The sequence below is a fragment of the Panulirus ornatus genome, chromosome 12, assembly GCF_036320965.1.
Source record: "Panulirus ornatus isolate Po-2019 chromosome 12, ASM3632096v1, whole genome shotgun sequence".
NCBI classification, from domain to species: domain Eukaryota; kingdom Metazoa; phylum Arthropoda; class Malacostraca; order Decapoda; family Palinuridae; genus Panulirus; species Panulirus ornatus.
In genome coordinates this window covers 38,437,894-38,463,132 of record NC_092235.1, presented here as the reverse complement: position 1 = coordinate 38,463,132, position 25,239 = coordinate 38,437,894, and the positions used below count along the sequence as shown (strand labels likewise).

General features: G+C 41.2%; 1 protein-coding gene across 1 annotated transcript in view; it reads left to right on the top strand.

The window, feature by feature from the left end:
- The first annotated feature begins 13,557 nt into the window (after positions 1-13,557).
- Positions 13,558-25,239, top strand: part of LOC139752019 (monocarboxylate transporter 12-B-like) — a 48,115-nt gene continuing 36,433 nt past the window's right edge. The window contains exon 1 of the mRNA XM_071667796.1: positions 13,558-14,281. Within this exon, the coding sequence (XP_071523897.1) occupies positions 13,946-14,281 (336 nt within the window). The 5' untranslated portion in view covers positions 13,558-13,945. The remainder of the gene's footprint in view (positions 14,282-25,239) is intronic.

Below are 25,239 nucleotides of genomic sequence, written 5' to 3'. Positions count from 1 at the left end.
TTACCATTTTTAGATTGCATGATCCATAGGCAAGGAAACAAGTTCAAGTTTAGACAGAAAAATTACCAGTGTATGCTCATATATATATGTTATTACTCATCTCAACATGACGGAGTTCAATCATCATCATTTTAATCTCTGTTCCTTAGGTCACTACGTATTTGCAGTCCAGTGTTCATTGATGATGAGTTTGAGAAGATATATTCTATTGGATCTAAGTTAAAATACCCTATATCTTTCATTGATAAATCCCTTAAGTTAGCAAAGAAATCATTTTATAGAGATGAGCCCAAACTTCCCATTAACACCAAGAATCTTTTAGTTCTCCCTTTTGATAATGATTTCACTTTACTTCCCATGTTGCTTAAATCCTTTCATGTAAATGTTGCCTTCAGCACCAATAATACTATAAAGAATATTTTAATCAGGAATTCACCAGAAAATTCTCTTGGATGCATCTATAACGTGCCTTGTGGAAATAGTCATTGATAAAATGTTGGTCAGACTGGTAAGGATCTTTCTGTTAGACTTTAGCAACATGAATATAGTATAAGAACGGGACACGAATCAAATGCCTTGTTTAACCACGTTAAAAACTTTGATCATTGTACTGACTGACGTAATGCCATCTCAGCTATTAACTCTAATTATATTGCCACGAGAAATATCATTGAATCTTCTATTATCAAATACACAAAGAATTAAAATCTTAATATTAGTGATGGTCTATACAATTTAGATAACCTTAAATTTGTAAAAATTTGTAAAATTATAGGTTTATGAACGCTCGTTGTCTATCTTGGACAATCGCATGTTTACCAAATGGCATCCTAGCTTCGTCTCTTCGATGTATATCAACTGACTCATATTTCTATCTTATGTCTCCCTTGATGATGTGATTATTACACGAAAGTGCACTTGGGAACCTGTCGTGTTTCATTTTCCCCGTGGACTCATAGGAATATATATATATATATATATATATATATATATATATATATATATATATATATATATATATATATATATATATATATATATATATATTTTTTTTTTTTTTTTTTTTTTTTCATACTATTCGCCATTTCCCGCGATAGCGAGGTAGCGTTAAGAACAGAGGACTGGGCCTTTGAGGGAATACCCTCACCTGGCCCCCTTCTCTGTTCCTTCTTTTGGAAAAAAAAAAAAACGAGAGGGGAGGATTTCCAGCCCCCCGCTCCCTTCCCTTTTAGTCGCCTTCTACGACACGCAGGGAATACGTGGGAAGTATTCTTTCTCCCCTATCCCCAGGGATAATATATATATATATATATATATATATATATATATATATATATATATATATATATATATATATTATCCCTGGGGATAGGGGATGAAGAATACTTCCCACGTATTCCCTGCGTGTCGTAGAAGGCGACTAAAAGGGGAGGGAGCAGGAGGCTGGAAATCCTCCCCTCTCGTTTTTTTTTTTCTTTTTTTTAATTTTCCAAAAGAAGGAACAGAGGGGGGCCAGGTGAGGATATTCCACAAACGCCCAGTCCTCTGTTCTTAACGCTACCTCGCTAATGCGGGAAATGGCGGATAGTTTAAAAGAAAGAAAAAATATATATATATGTATATATATATATATATATATATATATATATATATATATATATATATATATACATATATATGCATATATATATATATATATATATATATATATATATATATATATATATATATATATATATATATATATATATATATATATATGCATATATATATATATATATATATATATATATATATATATATATATATATATATATATATATATATATATATATATATATATATATATATATATGCATATATATATATATATATATATATATATATATATATATATATATATATATATATATATATATATATATATATATATATATATATATATATATATATACTTTGTCGCTGTCTCTTGCGTTTCCGAGGTAGCGCAAGGAAACAGACGAAAGAAATGGCCCAACCCACCTCCATACACATGTATATATATATACACGTCCACACACGCAAATATGCATACCTATACATCTCAATGTACACATATATATACACACACAGACATTTACATATATACACATGTGCATAATTCATACTGTCTGCCTTTATCTATTCCCATCGCCACCTCGCCACACATGGAATAACATCCCCCTCCCCCCTCATGTGTGCGAGGTAGCGCTAGCAAAAGACAACAAAGGCTCCATTCGTTCACACTCAATCTCTAGCTGTCATGTAATAACGCCCGAAACCACAGCTCCCTTTCCACATCCAGGCCCCACAGAACTTTCCATGGTTTATCCCAGACGCTTCACATGCCCTGATTCAATCCATTGACGTGCTAGCACGTCGACCCCGGTATACCACATCGATCCAATTCACTCTATTCCTTGCCCGCCCCTCACCCTCCTGCATGTTCAGGACCCGATCACTCAAAATCTTTTTCACTCCATCTTTCCACCTCCAGTTTGGTCTCCCACTTCTCCTCGTTCCCTCCACCTCTGACACATATATCCTCTTGGTCAATCTTTCCTCACTCATTCTTTCCATGTGCCCAAACCATTTCAAAACACCCTCTTCTGCTCTCTCAACCCACGCTCTTTTTATTTCCACACATCTCTCTTACTCTTACATCACTTATTCGATCAAACCACCTCACACCACATATTGTCCTCAAACATCTCATTTCCAGCACATCCACCCTCCTGCGTACAACTCTATCCATAGCCCACGCCTCGCAACCATACAACGTTGTTGGAACCACTATTCCTTCAAACATACCCATTTTTGCTTTCGGAGATAATGTTCTCGACTTCCACACATTCTTCAAGGCTCCCAGGATTTTCGCCCCCTCCCCCACCCTATGATTCACTTCCGCTTCCATGGTTCCATCCGCTGCCAGATCCACTCCCAGATATATATATATATATATATATATATATATATATATATATCATACAAACCTCCAACAGCCAGGATCGAACCCGGGACCCCTGTGTAAGAGGCGGGAATGCTAACCGCTGGGCTATGGGCCTGGCTAATAAGAAATAACTATTCGAATACCCTTCGTCTCACGTTGGTGAGCATAGGGGTCTACACCAGTCATTTCCCAACAGACGCACATAGCCAGTAGATAGCACTTTACCGAACCTAACCGTACAACGCGGAGGTATATGAATACGAACATAGTGTATAGAAACGCGCACCTTCATAGAACATACAATCCTCCAACAGCCAGGATCGAATCCTGGACCCCTGTGCGAGAGGCGGGAATGCTAACCGATAGGCTATGGGCCTGGCTAATAGGATATAAGTATGAGTGCCTGTTGGGAAATGACCGGTAAAGACCTCGTTGCTCACCGACGTGAAACGAAGGGTATTCGAGTACATAGTATTCGAATAGTTATTTCCTATTAGCCAGGCCCATAGCCTAGCGGTTACCATTCCCGCCTCTTGCACTGGGGTCCAGGGTTCGATCCTGGCTGTTGAAGGTTTGTATGTTCTATGATGGTGCGCTTTTCTATGCACTTTATTCGTGTATATATATATAAATATATATATATAGTATATCTTGTAATTATACTTTGACGCTCCCTCCCGCGTTAGCAAGGTAACGCAAGGAAACACGATAGAATGAACCAACCCACACACATACACATGTATATACATACACGTCCACACACGCACATATATACATATAAATTTCAAAGTATATATATATATATATATATATATATATATATATATATATATATATATTCATATATTTTCCTATGAGTCCACGGGGAAAATGAAACACGAATATCATAGGAATATCTTGATCACGCGCAAAATTGTGATATATATATATATATATATATATATATATATATATATATATATATATATATATATATATATATATATATATATATATATTATCCCTGGGGATAGGGGATTAAGAATACTTCCCACGTATTCCCTGCGTGTCGTAGAAGGCGACTAAAAGGGGAGGGAGCGGGGGGCTGGAAATCCTCCCCTCTCGTTTTTTTTTTTTTTTTTTTTTTTTTTTTTTTTTTTTTTTCAAAAGAAGGAACAGAGAATTGTGCCAGGTGAGGGTATTCCCTCAAAGGCCCAGTCCTCTGTTCTTAACGCTACCTCGCTAATGCGGGAAATGGCGAATAGTTTGAAAGAAAAGAGAAGAAATATATATATATATATATATATATATATATATATATATATATATATATATATATATATATATATGTCTAAATGTGTGTGGATGTAACCAAGATGTGAAAAAAGGAGAGATAGGTAGTATGTTTGAGGAAACGAACCTGGATGTTTTGGCTCTGAGTGAAACGAAGCTCAAGGGTAAAGGGGAAGAGTGGTTTGGGAATGTCTTGGGAGTAAAGTCAGGGGTTAATGAGAGGAGAAGAGCAAGGAAAGGAGTAGCAGTACTCCTGAAACAGGAGTTGTGGGAGTATGTGATAGAATGGTAGAAAGTAGATTCTCGATTAATATGGGTAAAACTGAAAGTTGATGGAGAGAGAGGGGTGATTATTGGTGCATATGAACCTGGGCATGAGAAGAAAGATCATGAGAGGCAAGTGTTTTGGGAGCAGCTGAATGAGTGTGTTAGTGGTTTGGATGCACAAGACCGGGTTATAGTGATGGGTGATTTGAATGCAAAGGTGAGTAATGTGGCAGTTGAGGGAATGATAGGTATACATGGAGTGTTCAGTGTTGTAAATGGAAATGGTGAAGAGCTTGTAGATCTATGTGCTGAAAAAGGACTGGTGATTGGGAATACCTGGTTTAAAAAGCGAGATATACATAAGTATACGTATGTAAGTAGGAGAGATGGCCAGAGAGCGTTATTGGATTACGTGTTAATTGACAGGCACGCGAAAGAGAGACTTTTGGATGTTAATGTGCTGAGAGATGCAACTGGAGGAATGTCTGATCATTACCTTGTGGAGGCTAAGGTGAAGATTTGTATGGGTTTTCAGAAAAGAAGAGTGAATGTTGGGGTGAGGAGGGTGGTTAGAGTAAGTGAGCTTGGGAAGGAGACTTGTGTGAGGAAGTACCAGCAGAGACTGAGTACAGAATGGAAAAAGGTGAGAACAATGGAAGTAAGGGGAGTGGGGGAGGAATGGGGTGTATTTAGGGAATCAGTGATGGAGTGCGCAAAAGATGCTTGTGGCATGAGAAGCGTGGGAGGTGGGTTGATTAGAAAGGGTAGTGAGTGGTGGGATGAAGAAGTAAGATTATTCGTGAAAGAGAAGAGAGAGGCATTTGGACGATTTTTGCAGGGAAAAAATGCAGTTGAGTCTGAGATGTATAAAAGAAAGAGACAGGAGGTCAAGAGAAAGATGCAAGAGGTGAAAAAGAGGGCAAATGAGAGTTGGGGTGAGAGAGTATCATTAAATTTCTGGGAGAATAAAAAGATGTTCTGGAAAGAGGTAAATAAAGTGCGTAAGACAAGGGAGCAAATGGGAACTTTAGTGAAGGGCGCTAATGGGAAGGTGATAACAAGTAGTGGTGATGTGAGAAGGAGATGGAGTGAGTATTTTGAAGGTTTGTTGAATGTGTTTGATGATAGAGTGGCAGATATAGGGTGTTTTGGTCGAGGTGGTGTGCAAAGTGAGAAGGTTAGGGAAAATGATTTGGTAAACAGAGAAGAGGTAGTAAAAGCTTTGCGGAAGATGAAAGCCGGCAAGGCAGCAGGTTTGGATGGTATTGCAGTGGAATTTATTAAAAAAGGGGGTGACTGTATTATTGACTGGTTGGTAAGGTTATTTAATGTATGTATGACTCATGGTGAGGTGCCTGAGGATTGGCGGATTGCGTGCATAGTGCCATTGTACAAAGGCAAAGGGGATAAGAGTGAGTGCTCAAATTACAGAGGTATAAGTTTGTTGAGTATTCCTGGTAAATTATATGGGAGGGTATTGATTGAGAGGGTGAAGGCATGTACAGAGCATCAGATTGGGGAAGAGGAGTGTGGTTTCAGAAGTGGTAGAGGATGTGTGGATCAGGTGTTTGCTTTGAAGAATGTATGTGAGAAATACTTAGAAAAGCAAATGGATTTGTATGTAGCATTTATGGATCTGGAGAAGGTATATGATAGAGTTGATAGAGATGCTCTGTGGAAGGTATTAAGAATGTATGGTGTGAGAGGCAAGTTGTTAGAAGCAGTGAAAAGTTTTTATCGAGGATGGAAGGCATGTGTACGTGTAGGAAGAGAGGAAAGTGATTGGTTCTCAGTGAATGTAGGTTTGCGGCAGGGGTGTGTGATGTCTCCATGGTTGTTTAATTTGTTTATGGATGGGGTTGTTAGGGAGGTGAATGCAAGAGTTTTGGAAAAAGGGGCAAGTATGAAGTCTGTTGTGGATGAGAGAGCTTGGGAAGTGAGTCAGTTGTTGTTCGCTGATGATACAGCGTTGGTGGCTGATTCATGTGAGAAACTGCAGAAGCTGGTGACTGAGTTTGGTAAAGTGTGTGAAAGAAGAAAGTTAAGAGTAAATGTGAATAAGAGCAAGGTTATTAGGTACAGCAGGGTTGGGGGTCAAGTCAACTGGGAGGTAAGTCTGAATGGAGAAAAACTGGAGGAAGTAAAGTGTTCTAGATATCTGCGAGTTGACCTGGCAGCGGGTGGAACCATGGAAACGGAAGTGAATCATAGGGTGGGGGAGGGGGCGAAAATCCTGGGAGCCTTGAAGAATGTGTGGAAGTCGAGAACATTATCTCGGAAAGCAAAAATGGGTATTTTTGAAGGAATAGTGGTTCCAACAATGTTGTATTGTTGCGAGGCGTGGGCTATGGATAGAGTTGTGCGCAAGAGGGTGGATGTGCTGGAAATGAGATGTTTGAGGACAATGTGTGGTGTGAATTGGTTTCATCGAGTAAGTAATGTAGGGGTAAGAGACATGTGTGGAAATAAAAAGAGTGTGGTTGAGAGAGCAGAAGAGGGTGTTATGAAATGGTTTGGGTACATGGAGAGAATGAGTGAGGAAAGATTGACCAAGAAGATATATGTGTCGGAGATGGAGGGAACGAGAAGTGGGAGACCAAATTGGAGGTGGAAAGATGGAGTGAAAACGATTTTGAGTGATCGGGGCCTGAACATGCAGGAGGGTGAAAGGCGGGCAAGGAATAGAGTGAATTGGATCGATGTGGTATACCGGGGTTGACGTGCTGTCAGTGGATTGAATCAGGGCATGTGAAGCGTCTGGGGTAAACCATGGAAAGTTCTGTGGAGCCTGGATGTGGAAAGAGAGCTGTGGTTTCGGGCATTATTGCATGACAGCTAGAGACTGAGTGTGAACGAATGGGGCCTTTGTTGTCTTTTCCTAGCGCTACATCGCACACATGAGGGGGGAGGGGGATGGTATTCCATGTGTGGCGAGGTGGCGATGGGAATGAATAAAGGTAGACAGTGTGAATTGTGTGCATGGGTATATATGTATGTGTCTGTGTGTGTATATATATGTGTACATTGAGATGTATAGATATGTATATTTGCGTGTGTGGACGTGTGTGTATATACATGTGTATGGGGGTGGGTTGGGCCATTTCTTTCGTCTGTTTCCTTTTTTTTTTTTTTTTTTTCAAAAGAAGGAACAGAGTGGGGCCGGGTGGGGATGTTCCAAAAAAGGCCCAGTCCTCTGTTCTTGGCGCTACCTCGCTAACGCGGGAAATGGCGAATAGTTTAAAAGAAAGAAAAAAAAAATATATATATATATATATATATATATATATATATATATATATATATATATATATATATATATATATATATATATATATATATCCCATTTTAGAAAGTTAATACAAGGAGGGGAGGATTTCTGGCCCCCCGCTCCCGTCCCCTCTAGTCGCTTTCTACGACACGCGAGGAATACGTGGGAAGTATTCTTTCACCCCTATCCCCAGGGATAATATACATATATATATACATACACACATACACACACACACACACACATACGCACATATACACACACACACATACATATATATACATATGAGAAATGTAAGAAACAATTTAGAAAAACTGAAACTTCTAGCTTGAAATGAATGAAAAAAAGAATGTCACATAATGGTTCAACCTCTGGCTATGGAAAAAAGGAAATGTATAATTTATTTACACAAACGTCAATAGCAGTTCTCATCAATTTAACCACTGTATCAATAAGCTTCAATGTCTAAGCTACATTTTTTCCAATTTCACTATTTTCCTTCACATTTTCAATTGTGTCTGAAGGTTCTACTTCAAGAGTGATTGTTTTTCCAGTAAGGGTCTTCACATCTTGGTTACATCCACACACATTTAGGCACCCCACTCTGAGCCTTCGAGGAGGATGCTTTACTTGTGGTGCTGACTTCCCTCTTTAAATTTGATCGCCGTTTCCCGCGTAGTTCACTTTCTGTAGATGATGTGTATGTCTTGGTAGGAATGTAGATGCAGCTGTAGAGGATGTACGCGCCACTTGTCCTCATCCTTTGACCTCCATGGTGACCTTAGCTGGCACCCCAGCCCAGGCCGAGGTCACCTGAGGCTCCCAGTGAGGTCCAGCGTTATCTTCGCTTTCATCAGTCGTCGACTTCACAACTCCAGCCTCTCCCACGGAGCGCACATCACTCTTCGCGTCCGCCACAGCCCTTATACTGCAGATAATATCTCAGCAGGAGGGTGAAAGGAGGGCAAGGAATAGAGTGAATTGGAGCGATGTGGTATACCGGGGTTGACGTGCTGTCAGTGGATTGAAGCAGGGCATGAGAAGCGTCTGGGGTAAACCATGGAAAGCTGTGTAGGTATGTATATTTGCGTGTGTGGACGTATGTATATACAAGTGTATGGGGGGGGGGGGGGGGTTGGGCCATTTCTTTCGTCTGTTTCCTTGCGCTACCTCGCAAACGCGGGAGACAGCGACAAAGTATAATAAAATAAAAAAAATATAATAATATATATATACATATATATATATATATATATATATATATATATATATATATATATATATATATATATATCTTTCTTTCTTTCATACTATTCGCCATTTCCCGCGTCAGCGAGTTAGCGTTAAGAACAGAGGACTGGGCCTCTGAGGAAACATCCTCATCCAGCCCCCTTCTCTGTTCCTTCCTTTGGAAAAAAGAAAAAAAAAACATATACATATATACATATGTACATATTCATACTTGCTGCCTTTATTCATTTTGTCGCCGCCAAGCCACACATGAGAAAACCCCCCTCCCCCTGCACGTGTGCGAGGTAGCGCTAGGAAGAGACAACAAAGGCCACATTCGTTCACACTCAGCCTCTAGTTGTCATGTATAATGCACCGAAATCACAGCTCACTTTCCACATTCAGGCTCTTCAAAACCTTCCATGGTTTATCCCAGACGCTTCACATGCCCTGGTTTAATCCATTGACAGCATGTCGACCCCGGTACACCACATCGTTTCAATTCACTCTATTCCTTGCACGCCTTTCACCCTCATGCATATTCAGGCCTCGATCACTGAAAATCCTTTTCACTACATCCTCCCACCTCCAATTTGGTCTCCCACTTCTCCTCGTTCCCTCTACGTTTGACACATATATCCTCTTTGTCAATCTTTCCTCACTCATTCTCTCTATGTGACCAAACCATTTCAATACACCCTCTTCTGCTCTCTCAACCACGCTCTTTTTATTACCACACATCTCTCTTACCTATTCATTACTTACTCGATCAAAACACCTTACACCACATATTGTCCTCAAACATCTCATTTCCAACACATCCACCCTCCTCCGAACAACCCTATATATAGTCCACGCCTCGCAACCATATAACATTGTTGGAACCACTATTCCTTCAAACATACCCATTTTTGCTTTCCGAGATAATGTTCTCACCTTCCACACATTCATCAACACTTCCAGAACCTTTATCCCCTTCCCCACCCTGTGACTCACTTCCGTTTGCATGGTTCCATCCGCTGCCAAATCCACTCCCAGATATCTAAAACACTTTACTTCCTCCAGTTTTTCTCCATTCTAACTACTGTACCTAATAACCTCCAATTTGGTCTCCCACTTCTCCTCGTTCCCTCCACGTTTGACACGTATATCCTCTTTGTCAATCTTTCCTCACTCATTCTCTCTATGTGACCAAACCATTTCAATACACTCTCTTCTGCTCTCTCAATCACACTCTTTTTATTACCACACATCTCTCTTACCTATTCATTACTTACTCGATCAAAACACCTTACACCACATATTGTCCTCAAACATCTCATTTCCAACACATCCACCCTCCTCCGAACAACCCTATATATAGTCCACGCCTCGCAACCATATAACATTGTTGGAACCACTATTCCTTCAAACATACCCATTTTTGCTTTCCGAGATAATGTTCTCGCCCTCCACACATTCTTCAACACTTCCAGAACCTTTATCCCCCTTCCCCACCCTGTGACTCACTTCCGTTTGCATGGTTCCATCCGCTGCCAAATCCACTCCCAGATATCTAAAACACTTTACTTCCTCCAGTTTTTCTCCATTCTAACTACTGTACCCAATAACCTTGCTCTTATTCACATTTACTCTCAGCTTTCTTCTTTCACACACTTTACCAAATTCAGTCACCAGCTTCTGCAGTTTCTCACACGAATCAGCCACCAGCACTTTATCATCAGCGAACAACAATTGACTCGCTTCTCAAGTCCTTTAATTCACAACAGACTGCATACTTGTCCCTCTCTTCAAAACTCTTGCATTCACCTCCCTAACAACCCCATTCACAAACAAATTAGAAAACCATGGAGATATCACGCACCCCTGCCGCAAACCGACATTCACTGGGAACCAATCACTTTCCTCTCTTCCTACTCGTACACATGCTTTACATCCTCGAGAAAAATTTTCAATGATTCTAGCAACTTGCCTCCCACACCATATACTCTTAATACCTTCCACAGAGCATCTCTATCAACTCTATCATATGCCTTCTCCAGATCCATAAATGATGCATACAAATCCATTTGCTTTTCTAAGTATTTCTCACATACATTCTTCAAAGCAAACACTTGATCCACACATCCTCTACCACTTCTGAAACCACACTGCTCTTTCCCAATCTGATGCTCTGTACATGCCTTCACCCTCTCAATCAATAACCTCCCATATAATCTCTCAAGAATACTCAACAAACTTATACCTCTGTAATTTTAATACTCACCTTTTTCCCTTTACTTTTGTACAGTGGCACTATGTATGCATTCCGCCAATCCTCATGCACTTCACCATGAGCTATACATACAATGAATATCCTCACCAACCGGTCAATAACACAGTCACCTCCTTTTTAATAAATTCCCCTGCAATACTATCCAAACCCGCCGATTTTCCGGCTTTCATCTTCCGCAAAGCTTTCACTACCTCTTCTCTGTTTACCAAACCATTCTCCTTGACCCTTCCACTTCGCACACCTCCTCGACCAAAGCACCCTATATCTGAACTCTATCATCTAACACATTCAACAAACCTTCAAAATAGTCACATCACCACTACTTGTTATTACCTACCCATTAGCCCCGTTCACTGAAGTTTCCATCTGCTCTCTTGTCTTGCGCTTTAATTTACCTCCTTCCAAAACATCTGTTTATTCTCCCTTAAATCTAATGATACTCTTTCACCCCAACTCTCATTTGCCTTCTTTTTCATCTCTTGCACCTTTCTCTTGACCTCCTGCCTCTTTCTTTTATACAACTCCTAGTCATTTGCACTATTTCCCTGCAGAAATCGCCCAAATGCCTCTCTCTTCTCTTTCACTAATAACATTACTTCTTCTTCCCACCACTCACTACCCTTTCTAATCTGCACACCTCCCACGCTTCTCATGCCACAAGCATCTTCTGCACAAGCCATCACTGCTTCCCTAAATACATCCCATTCCTCCGACACTCCCCTTGCGTCCCCTTTTCTCACTTTTTTCAATTATGCACTCAGTTCCTCCTGGAACTTCCTCACACAAATTTCCTTTCCTAGCTCACTTACTGTCACCATTCTCTTCACCCCAACATTCTCTCTTCTTTTCTGAAAATCTCTACTAATCTTCACCTTCGCCTCTATAAGATAATGATCAGACATCCCTCCAGTTGCGGTGTTTGAGGCTCCAGTCACGGACTAAAGTCTACTTCAAGATATGTGCACATATTTCATCCATACCAATGTTGTTCCTCGGTTACTTGAGAGGCATCATAACTTCGCTTTTTTGTTCTTCACCTGTTGCAAACTTCAATTACCATGTAATTTGTCAAATAATTCATTGTGTTACCCAAAACACATTGACACTTTTCTCACTATGTAACGTTAAATGTATTTCAGTCCTTGAGGCCCAGCCCTTGGACCTTTTGTGTTCTCTGTATCCTCATTATGCCACTGACCACAGGATAGGTAGAAGTGCATAATAGATTATCCGCTCTTGCATCAAAGTTCAAAATGAATAGTGCACCGAAACATTTCTTTTCTATGTTGATACCTTTTGTCACGTACAAAAGTCCACATCAAGGCCGGGCCTTAATTGAAAGATAGAGTGAATTATGAAATAGAAAAAGAAAAGACAGAGAAAGTAACTACGAATTTTTAAGAAAGTGAAAAACCTGTCTTCTGAAGTGTGCTTGGTCATAGTTATTGGGAAAGACATGAGTGGGTAGAGAGTTCCAAGGTTTCGACGTGTACTGAAAGGAGATATCAAAAGAGCCCACCCTTGAGTTGCTGATGGCTACATAATAATCAGGTGACGCAGCAGCATGCTGAGTATTGCGTGGTCTAGCTAGTGGTGTCGGCACACAAGTAGCCACCTCTAGGGAGAAAAAAAAACTAAAGTAATACCTATAGAAGAGGGAAAATGAACCAACATTTCAGCGGAGGGCAAAGGGATCATCAAGTTTGGAAGTTAGCCTGGGACAGCTTATATGGCGGATCGCTTTCGACTCAACTCTGTCAAGTAAGAACGCAGAGCTAGAACCACCCCAAATGTGAGAGCATTACTTCATAGAAGAACGAATCAGTCTCTCGTATAAACGGAGCAACTGTTCAGAAGATTTGACATCTAAACAGGACATCCAGTTTCTTAGAAGACAGACTTAGCCATTCGTGTAAAGTGGGGTTTCCAAGAAAGAGAGGATGTTACAATTATACCAACAATGTTCATTGAGTCAAGAGGTGGAATTACAGAACCGTCTAAGGAGAGAAGAGTGTTGTGAGGAGTTATCAATAGATATCACAGCCCCGCATCCACAAACAGGCCTCACGGTCCTACCCGTGGTTTCCCCTGGCCGCTTCACATGTCCTGGTTCAGTCCATTGACACATAGTGGTAGTTAAAGTTATTTCAACAAAGTCGTCATTGTGCTGTGGGTATGGTTTGCGGCTAAGGTGGGCGGAGCTTATGGGTTGTGGGTGAGTCGGGTTGGGTCGGGGGTGGGAGGGGAGGGGATAGATGACGCCGGGTCGGCCGGGACCACACTCGCCACAGTTTCACTTGTCTTGTCCGCGCACTACTGGCTCCTCTGTGTCGCCAACGGCTCCCAAAGCTACCCTGAGTTGCTGGGAGCTTCACTCAAACTCTCTCACGTTCAGTGTTCATAATTGTTCTGCAACGCGACCGAGGAAGATATTAAGATATGTTACCTACTTATGCCTTAGTCACATGTTTCATCCATACACAATATCACAGTTATTGGACTGGTAAACTGCGTTAAACAAACTGTGATCTTTTAGCCGAGTTTACAAACTCCTCAGAAAATCGTTGGAATTGTATGTGTGCCTTATAACCATTAATATTCGAATATAACAACTATGACCTTACATCGTGTGTTTGTGCTCATCTCAATGTGAAAAGAAAAAAATATGACAAAGTCAAAGATGGAATCAGAAAACGCTCTCCCGTGCCCAGACACTCCACTCCTCCCTGCTCAAGTCTCAGAATGTATCGTCCATCGTCCTGAAAATGTTTCTGATGTGAAATTGCACGCCAGTTTTTCAGATGTGGAAATGGAAGAAAACTGTGTGCAAGGAGAAAGTCGAGATATAGCCAGGGTAAATAATTCGGCTAAAGAAAATACAGAGGACGACAGTAAAGTCAAGAAAGACACAGAGGAATTAAAGCAAAATGGTGAAAAGAAGAGAGTTGGTCCGGACGGTGGCTGGGCATGGGCTGTCCTCCTAGGGTCGTTTGTTGTCATGGTGAGACATTCTTCTACTTTGTGCATGACGATGTTCACCGTGTGTGTTGCTGCTATGGTCCGTTGGTTCTAGTTTAGCATCGTTAGTTTAGTAACCAGTTACGCCTGTGATGTGTGAATAAAAACGATGTGCGCTTGATCATGGAGAGCTTTATCTAACCATGGCAGAGAAATTGATTATCGTAGATCGTTATGAAAGAACTTAATTGTATATCGCAGATGTTTAGTTTTGGGCAGATATACTAGACTGTTGAGCCTAACTTCCGACGAGAGCAGTGCATTCCCACTTTGCGGCTAGTTCAAAGTTCAATTGGGTACGTACCCGTGGTCCTACGAGACAAGTGTATTAACGAACGCAGTCCAACAAGACTTGAGTGGATGTCCAAGGTCTAGCAATACATTTCTATGCTCAGGGTCAAATAGGAAGTGCCATTGCATTATCATATTCAGTGGTGTTTGATGGTGTATTCAGGATCCAAACAGAAATATATATATATATATATATATATATATATATATATATATATATATATATATATATATATATATATATATATATATATTTATTTATTTATTTATCTATTTTTTATTTTGCTTTGTCGCTGTCTTCCGCGTTTGCGAGGTAGCGCAAGGAAACAGACGAAAGAAATGGCCCATCCCACCCCCATACACATGTATATACATACACGTCCACACACGCAAATATACATACCTATACATCTCAATGTACACATATATATACACACACAGACATATACATATATACACATGTACATAATTCATACTGTCTGCCTTTATTTATTCCCATCGCCACCTCGCCACACATGGAATAACATCCCCCTCGCCCCTCATGTGTGCGAGGTAGCGCTACGAAAAGACAACAAAGGCCCTATTCGTTCACACTCAGTCTCTAGCTGTCATGTAATAATGCCCGAAACCACAGCTCTCTTTCCACATCCAGGCCGCACAGAACTTTCCATGGTTTACCCCAGACGCTTCACATGCCCTGATTCAATCCATTGACAGCACGTCGACCCCGGTATATCACATCGATCCAATTCACTCTATTCCTTGCCCGCAAATTCCTTTCACCCTCCTGCATGTTCAGGCCCCGATCACTCAAAATCTTTTTCACTCCATCTTTCCACCTCCAATTTGGTCTCCCACTTCTCCTCGTCCCCTCCACCTCCAAGACATATATCCTCTTGGTCAATCTTTCCTCACTCATTCTTTCCATGTGCCCAAACCATTTCAAAACACCCTCTTCTGCTCTCTCAACCACGCTCTTTTTATTTCCACACATCTCTCTTACCTTAACATTACTTACTCGATCGAACCACCTCACACCACATATTGTCCTCAAACATCTCATTTCCAGCACATCCACCCTCCTGCGCACAACTCTATCCATAGCCCACGCCTCGCAACCATACAACATTGTTGGAACCACTATTCCTTCAAACATACCCATTTTTGCTTTCCGAGATAATGTTCTCGACTTCCACACATTCTCAAGGCTCCCAGGATTTTCGCAACCTCCCCCACCCTATGATTCACTTCCGCTTCCATGGTTCCATTCGCTGCCAGATCCACTCCCAGATATCTAAAACACTTTACTTCATCCAGTTTTTCTCCATTCAAACTTACCTCCCAATTGACTTGACCCTCAACCCTACTGTAGCTAATAACCTTGCTCTTATTCACGTTTACTCTTAAGTTTCTTCTTTCACACACTTTACCAAACTCAGTCACCAGCTCCTGCAGTTTCTCACATGAATCAGCCACCAGCGCTGTATCATCAGCGAACAACAACTGACTCACTTCCAAGCTCTCTCATCCACAACAGACTTCATACTTGCCCCTCTTTCCAAAACTCTTGCATTCATCTCCCTAACAACACCATCCATAAAAAAATTAAACAAACATGGAGACATCACACACCCCTGCCGCAAACCTACATTCACTGAGAACCAATCACTTTCCTCTCTTCCTACACGTACACATGCCTTACATCCTCGATAAAAACTTTTCACTGCTTCTAACAACTTGCCTCCCACACCATATATTCTTAATACCTTCCACAGAGCATCTCTATCAACTCTATCATATGCCTTCTCCAGATCCATAAATGCTACATACAAATCCATTTACTTTTCTAAGTATTTCTCACATACATTCTTCAAAGCAAACACCTGATCCACACATCCTCTACCACTTCTGAAACCACACTGCTCTTCCCCAATCTGATGCTCTGTACATGCCTTCACCCTCTCAATCAATACCCTCCCATATGATTTACCAGAAATACTCAGCAAACTTATACTTCTGTAATTTGAGCACTCACTCTTATCCCCTTTGCCTTTGTACAATGGCACTATGCACGCATTCCGCCAATCCTCAGGCACCTCACCATGAGTCATACATACATTAATAACCTTACCAACCAGTCAACAATACAGTCACCCCCTTTTTTAATAAATTCCACTGAAATACCATCCAAACCTGCTGCCTTGCCGGCTCTCATCTTCCGTAAAGCTTTTACTACCTCTTCTCTGTTTACCAAATCATTTTCCCTAACCCTCTCACTTTGCACACCACCTCGACCAAAACACCCTATATCTGCCACTCTATCATCAAACACATTCAACAAACCTTCAAAATACTCACTCCATCTCCTTCTCACATCATGACTACTTGTTATCACCTCCCCATTTGCGCCCTTCACTGAAGTTCCCATTTGCTCCCTTGTCTTACGCACTTTATTTACCTCCTTCCAGAACATCTTTTTATTCTCCCTAAAATTTAATGATACTCTCTCACCCCAACTCTCATTTGCCCTCTTTTTCACCTCTTGCACCTTTCTATTGACCTTCTGTCCCTTTCTTTTATAAATCTCCCACTCAATTGCATTTTTACCTGCAAAAATCGTCCAAATGCCTCTCTCTTCTCTTTCACTAATAATCTTACTTCTTCATCCCACCACTCACTACCCTTTCTAATCAACCCACCTCCCACTCTTCTCATGCCACAAGCATCTTTTGCGCAATCCATCACTGTTTCCCTAAATACATCCCATTCCTCCCCCACTCCCCTTACTTCCATTGTTCTCACCTTTTTCCATTCTGTACTCAGTCTCTCCTGGTACTTCCTCACACAAGTTTCCTTCCCAAGCTCACTTACTCTCACCACCCTCTTCACCCCAACATTCACTCTTCTTTTCTGAAAACCCATACAAATCTTCACCTTAGCCTCCACAAGATAATGATCAGACATCCCTCCAGTTGCACCTCTCAGCACATTAACATCCAAAAGTCTCTCTTTCGCGCGCCTGTCAATTAACACGTAATCCAATAACGCTCTCTGGCCATCTCTCCTACTTACATACGTATACTTATGTATATCTCGCTTTTTAAACCAGGTATTTCCAATCACCAGTCCTTTTTCAGCACATAAATCTACAAGCTCTTCACCATTTCCATTTACAACACTGAACACTCCATGTATACCAATTATTCCCTCAACTGCCACATTACTCACCTTTGCATTCAAATCACCCATCACTATAACCCGGTCTCGTACATCAAAACCACTAACACACTCATTCAGCTGCTCCCAAAACACTTGCCTCTCATGATCTTTCTTCTCATGCCCAGGTGCATATGCACCAATAATCACCCATCTCTCTCCATCAACTTTCAGTTTTACCCATATTAATCGAGAATTTACTTTCTTACATTCTATCACATACTCCCACAACTCCTGTTTCAGGAGTACTGCTACTCCTTCCCTTGCTCTTGTCCTCTCACTAACCCCTGACTTTACTCCCAAGACATTCCCAAACCACTCTTCCTCTTTACCCTTGAGCTTCGTTTCACTCAGAGCCAAAACATCCAGGTTCGTTTCCTCAAACATACTACCTATCTCTCCTTTTTTCACATCTTGGTTACATCCACACACATTTAGGCACCCCAATCTGAGCCTTCGAGGAGGATGAGCACTCCCCGCGTGACTCCTTCTTCTGTTTCCCATTTTAGAAAGATAAAAAGATACAAGGAGGGGAGGCTTTCTGGCCCCCCGCTCCCGTCCCCTCTAGTTGCTTTCTACGACACGCGAGGAATGCGTGGGAAGTATTATATTGTGTATATAATTGTATATATATATATATATATATATATATATATATATATATATATATATATATATATATATATATACATATAAGTATTTATATTTCTATTTATTATTTATTTACTTATTTTCCTTTGTCGCTGTCTCCCGCGTTTGCGAGGTAGCGCAAGGAAACAGAAGAAAGAAATGGCCCAACCCACCCCCATACACATGTATATACACCCACGTCCACACACGCAAATATACCTACCTATACATCTCAATGTACACATATATATACACACACAGACACATACATATATACCCATGCACACAATTCACACTGTCTGCCTTTATTCATTCCCATCGCCACCTCGCCACACATGGAATACCATCCCCCACCCCCCTCATGTGTGCGAGGTAGCGCTATGAAAAGACAACAAAGACCTCATTCATTCACACTCAGTCTCCAGCTGTTATGCAATAATGCCCGAAACCACAGCTCCCTTTCCACATCCAGGCCCCACACAACTTTCCGTGGTTTACCCCAGACGCTTCACATGCAACGATTCAATCCACTGACAGCACGTCAATATATATATATATATATATATATATATATATATATATATATATATATATATATATATATATATATATATATATATATATATATATATATCCAAACCTGCTGCCTTGCCGGCAAGGCAGCAAGTTTGGATGGTATTGCAGTGGAATTTATTAAAAAGGGGGTGACTGTATTGTTGACTGGTTGGTAAGTTTATTTAATGTATGTATGACTCATGGTGAGGTGCCTGAGCATTGGCGACATGCGTGCATAGTGCCATTGTACAAAGGCAAAGGGGATAAGAGTGAGTGCTCAAATTACAGAGGTATAAGTTTGTTGAGTATTCCTGGCAAATTATATGGGAGGGTATTGATTGAGAGGGTGAAGGCATGTACAGAGCATCAGATTGGGGAAGAGCAGTGTGGTTTCAGAAGTGGTAGAGGATGTGTGGATCAGGTGTTTGCTTTGAAGAATATATGTGAGAAATACTTAGAAAAACAAATGGATTTGTATGTAGCATTTATGGATCTGGAGAAGGCATATGATAGAGTTGATAGAGATGCTCTGTGGAAGGTATTAAAAGTATATGGTGTGGGAGGCAAGTTGTTAGAAGCAGTGAAAAGTTTTTATCGAGGATGTAAGGCATGTGTACGTGTAGGAAGAGAGGAAAGTGATTGGTTCTCAGTGAATGTAGGTTTACGGCAGGGGTGTGTGATGTCTCCATGGTTGTTTAATTTGTTTATGGATGGGGTTGTTAGGGAGGTGAATGCAAGAGTTTTGGAAAGAGGGGCAAGTATGAAGTCTGTTGGGGATGACAGAGCTTGGGAAGTGAGTCAGTTGTTGTTCGCTGATGATACAGCGCTGGTGGCTGATTCATGTGAGAAACTGCAGAAGCTGGTGACTGAGTTTGGTAAAGTGTGTGAAAGAAGAAAGTTAAGAGTAAATGTGAATAAGAGCAAGGTTATTAGGTACAGTAGGGTTGAGGGTCAAGTCAATTGGGAGGTGAGTTTGATTGGAGAAAAACTGGAGAAGTGAAGTGTTTTAGATATCTGGGAGTGGATCTGGCAGCGGATGGAACCATGGAAGCGGAAGTGGATCATAGGGTGGGGGAGGGGGCGAAAATTCTGGGAGCCTTGAAGAATGTGTGGAAGTCGAGAACATTATCTCGGAAAGCAAAAATGGGTATGTTTGAAGGAATAGTGTTTCCAACAATTTTGTATGGTTGCGAGGCGTGGGACTATGGATAGAGTTGTGCGCAGGAGGATGGATGTGCTGGAAATGAGATGTTTGAGGACAATGTGTGGTGTGAGGTGGTTTGATCGAGTAAGTAACGTAAGGGTAAGAGAGATGTGTGGAAATAAAAAGAGCGTGGTTGAGAGAGCAGAAGAGGGTGTTTTGAAATGGTTTGGTTACATGGAGAGAATGAGTGAGGAAAGATTGACCAAGAGGATATATGTGTCGGAGGTGGAGGGAACGAGGAGAAGAGGGAGACCAAATTGGAGGTGGAAAGATGGAGTGATAAAGATTTTGTGTGATCGGGGCCTGAACATGCAGGAGGGTGAAAGGAGGGCAAGGAATAGAGTGAATTGGAGCGATGTGGTATACCGGGGTTCACGTGCTGTCAGTGGATTGAATCAAGGCATGTGAAGCGTCTGGGGTAAACCATGGAAAGCTGTGTAGGTATGTATATTTGCGTGTGTGGACTTATGTATATACATGTGTATGTGGGTGGGTTGGGCCCTTTCTTTCGTCTGTTTCCTTGCGCTACCTCGCAAACGCGGGAGACAGCGACAAAGCAAAAAAGAAAAGATACATATAAATATATACATTTATTATTTATTTATTTTGCTTCATCGCTGTCTCCCGCGTTAGCGAGGTAGCGCAAGGAAACAGACGAAAGTAATGGCCTAACCCACCCACATACACATGTATATTAATACACGTCCACACACGCAAATATACATACCTATACATCTCAATGTATACATATATATAAACACACAGACATATACGTATAAACACATGTATATAATTCATACTGTCTGCCTTTATTCATTCCCATCGCCACCCCGCCACACATGAAATAACAACCCTCCTCCCCCCAAATGTGCGCGACGTAGCGCTAGGAAAAGACAACAAAGGCCACATTCGTTTACACTCAGTCTCTAGCTGTCATGTAATAATGCACCGAAACCAAGCTCCCGTTCCACATCCAGGCCCCTTAAAACTTTCCATGGCTTACCCCAGACGCTTCACATGCCCTTGTTCAATCCATTGACAGCACCTCGACCCCGGTATACCACATCGTTCCAATTCACTCTATTCCTTGCACGCCTTTCACCCTCCTGCATGTACACGCCCCGATCACTAAAAATCTTTTTCAATCCATCTTTCCACCTCCAATTTGGTCTCCCTCTTCTCCTCGTTCCCTGCACATTTGGCACATATATCTTTTGACACATATAATCTTTCCTCACCCATTCTCTCCATGTGACCAAACCATTTCAAAACACACTCTTCTGCTCTCTCAACCACGGTCTTTTTATTTCCACACATCTCTCTTACCCTAACATTACTTACTCGATCGAACCACCTCACACCACATATTGTCCTCAAACATCTCATTTCAGCACATCCACCCTCCTGCGCACAACTCTATCCATAGCCCACGCCTCGCAAAAATACAACATTTTTGGAACCACTATTCCTTCAAACATACCCATTTTTGCTTTCCGAGATAATGTTCTCGACTTCCACACATTCTTCAAGGCTCCCAGGATTTTCGCAACCTCCCCCACCCTATGATTCACTTCCGCTTCCATGGTTCCATTCGCTGCCAGATCCACTCACAGATATCTAAAACACTTTACTTCCTCCAGTTTTTCTCCATTCAAACTTACCTCCCAATTGACTTGACCCTCAACCCTACTGTAGCTAATAACCTTGCTCTTATTCACGTTTACTCTTAAGCTTTCTTCTTTCACACACTTTACCAAACTCAGTCACCAGCTCCTGCAGTTTCTCACATGAATCAGCCACCAGCGCTGTATCATCAGCGAACAACAACTGACTCACTTCCAAGCTCTCTCATCCACAACAGACTTCATACTTGCCCCTCTTTCCAAAACTCTTGCATTCATCTCCCTAACAACCCCATCCATAAAGAAATTAAACAAACATGGAGACATCACACACCCCTGCCGCAAACCTACATTCACTGAGAACCAATCACTTTCCTCTCTTCCTACACGTACACATGCCTTACATCCTCGATAAAAACTTTTCACTGCTTCTAACAACTTGCCTCCCACACCATATATTCTTAATACCTTCCACAGAGCATCTCTATCAACTCTATCATATGCCTTCTCCAGATCCATAAATGCTACATACAAATCCATTTACTTTTCTAAGTATTTCTCACATACATTCTTCAAAGCAAACACCTGATCCACACATCCTCTACCACTTCTGAAACCACACTGCTCTTCCCCAATCTGATGCTCTGTACATGCCTTCACCCTCTCAATCAATACCCTCCCATATGATTTACCAGAAATACTCAGCAAACTTATACCTCTGTAATTTGAGCACTCACTCTTATCCCCTTTGCCTTTGTACAATGGCACTATGCACGCATTCCGCCAATCCTCAGGCACCTCACCATGAGTCATACATACATTAAATAACCTTACCAACCAGTCAACAATACAGTCACCCCCTTTTTTAATAAATTCCACTGAAATACCATCCAAACCTGCTGCCTTGCCGGCTCTCATCTTCCGTAAAGCTTTTACTACCTCTTCTCTGTTTACCAAATCATTTTCCCTAACCCTCTCACTTTGCACACCACCTCGACCAAAACACCCTATATCTGCCACTCTATCATCAAACATATTCAACAAACCTTCAAAATACTCACTCCATCTCCTTCTCACATCATGACTACTTGTTATCACCTCCCCATTTGCGCCCTTCACTGAAGTTCCCATTTGCTCCCTTGTCTTACGCACTTTATTTACCTCCTTCTAGAACATCTTTTTATTCTCCCTAAAATTTAATGATACTCTCTCACCCCAACTCTCATTTGCCCTCTTTTTCACCTCTTGCACCTTTCTATTGACCTTCTGTCCATTTTTTTTTATAAATCTCCCACTCAGTTGCATTTTTTACCTGCAAAAATCGTCCAAATGCCTCTCTCTTCTCTTTCACTAATAATCTTACTTCTTCATCCCACCACTCACTACCCTTTCTAATCAACCCACCTCCCACTCTTCTCATGCCACAAGCATCTTTTGCGCAATCCATCACTGTTTCCCTAAATACATCCCATTCCTCCCCCACTCCCTTTACTTCCATTGTTCTCACCTTTTTCCATTCTGTACTCAGTCTCTCCTGGTACTTCCTCACACAAGTTTCCTTCCCAAGCTCACTTACTCTCACCACCCTCTTCACCCCAACATTCACTCTTCTTTTCTGAAAACCCATACAAATCTTCACCTTAGCCTCCACAAGATAATGATCAGACATCCCTCCAGTTGCACCTCTCAGCACATTAACATCCAAAAGTCTCTCTTTCGCGCGCCTGTCAATTAACACGTAATCCAATAACGCTCTCTGGCCATCTCTCCTACTTACATACGTATACTTATGTATATCTCGCTTTTTAAACCAGGTATTTCCAATCACCAGTCCTTTTTCAGCACATAAATCTACAAGCTCTTCACCATTTCCATTTACAACACTGAACACTCCATGTATACCAATTATTCCCTCAACTGCCACATTACTCACCTTTGCATTCAAATCACCCATCACTATAACCCGGTCTCGTTTATCAAAAACACTAACACACTCATTCAGCTGCTCCCAAAACACTTGCCTCTCATGATCTTTCTTCTCATGCCCAGGTGCATCTGCACCAATAATCACCCATCTCTCTCCATCAACTTTCAGTTTTACCCATATTAATCGAGAATTTACTTTCTTACATTCTATCACATACTCCCACAACTCCTGTTTCAGGAGTACTGCTACTCCTTCCCTTGCTCTTGTCCTCTCACTAACCCCTGACTTTACTCCCAAGATATTCCCAAACCACTCTTCCTCTTTACCCTTGAGCTTCGTTTCACTCAGAGCCAAAACATCCAGGTTCCTTTCCTCAAACATACTACCTATCTCTCCTTTTTTCACATCTTGGTTACATCCACACACATTTAGGCACCCCAATCTGAGCCTTCGAGGAGGATGAGCACTCCCCGCGTGACTCTTTCTTCTGTTTCCCATTTTAGAAAGATAAAAAGATACAAGGAGGGGAGGATTTCTGGCCCCCCGCTCCCGTCCCCTCTAGTTGCTTTCTACGACACGCGAGGAATGCGTGGGAAGTATTATATTGTGCATATAATTGTATATATATATATATATATATATATATATATATATATATATATATATATATATATATATACATGTAAGTATTTATATTTCTATTTATTATTTATTTACTTATTTTCCTTTGTTGCTGTCTCCCGCGTTTGCGAGGTAGCGCAAGGAAACAGAAGAAAGAAATGGCCCAACCCACCCCCATACACATGTATATACACCCACGTCCACACACGCAAATATACCTACCTATACATCTCAATGTACACATATATATACACACACAGACACATACATATATACCCATGCACACAATTCACACTGTCTGCCTTTATTCATTCCCATCGCCACCTCGCCACACATGGAATACCATCCCCCTCCCCCCTCATGTGTGCGAGGTAGCGCTATGAAAAGACAACAAAGGCCTCATTCATTCACACTCAGTCTCCAGCTGTTATGCAATAATGCCCGAAACCACAGCTCCCTTTCCACATCCAGGCCCCACACAACTTTCCGTGGTTTACCCCAGACGCTTCACATGCAACGATTCAATCCACTGACAGCACGTCAATATATATATATATATATATATATATATATATATATATATATATATATATATATATATATATATATATATATATATATATATATATATATCCAAACCTGCTGCCTTGCCGGCAAGGCAGCAATTTTGGATGGTATTGCAGTGGAATTTATTAAAAAAGGGGGTGACTGTATTGTTGACTGGTTGGTAAGTTTATTTAATGTATGTATTACTCATGGTGAGGTGCCTGAGCATTGGCGGAATGCGTGCATAGTGCCATTGTACAAAGGCAAAGGGGATAAGAGTGAGTGCTCAAATTACAGAGGTATAAGTTTGTTGAGTATTCCTGGCAAAT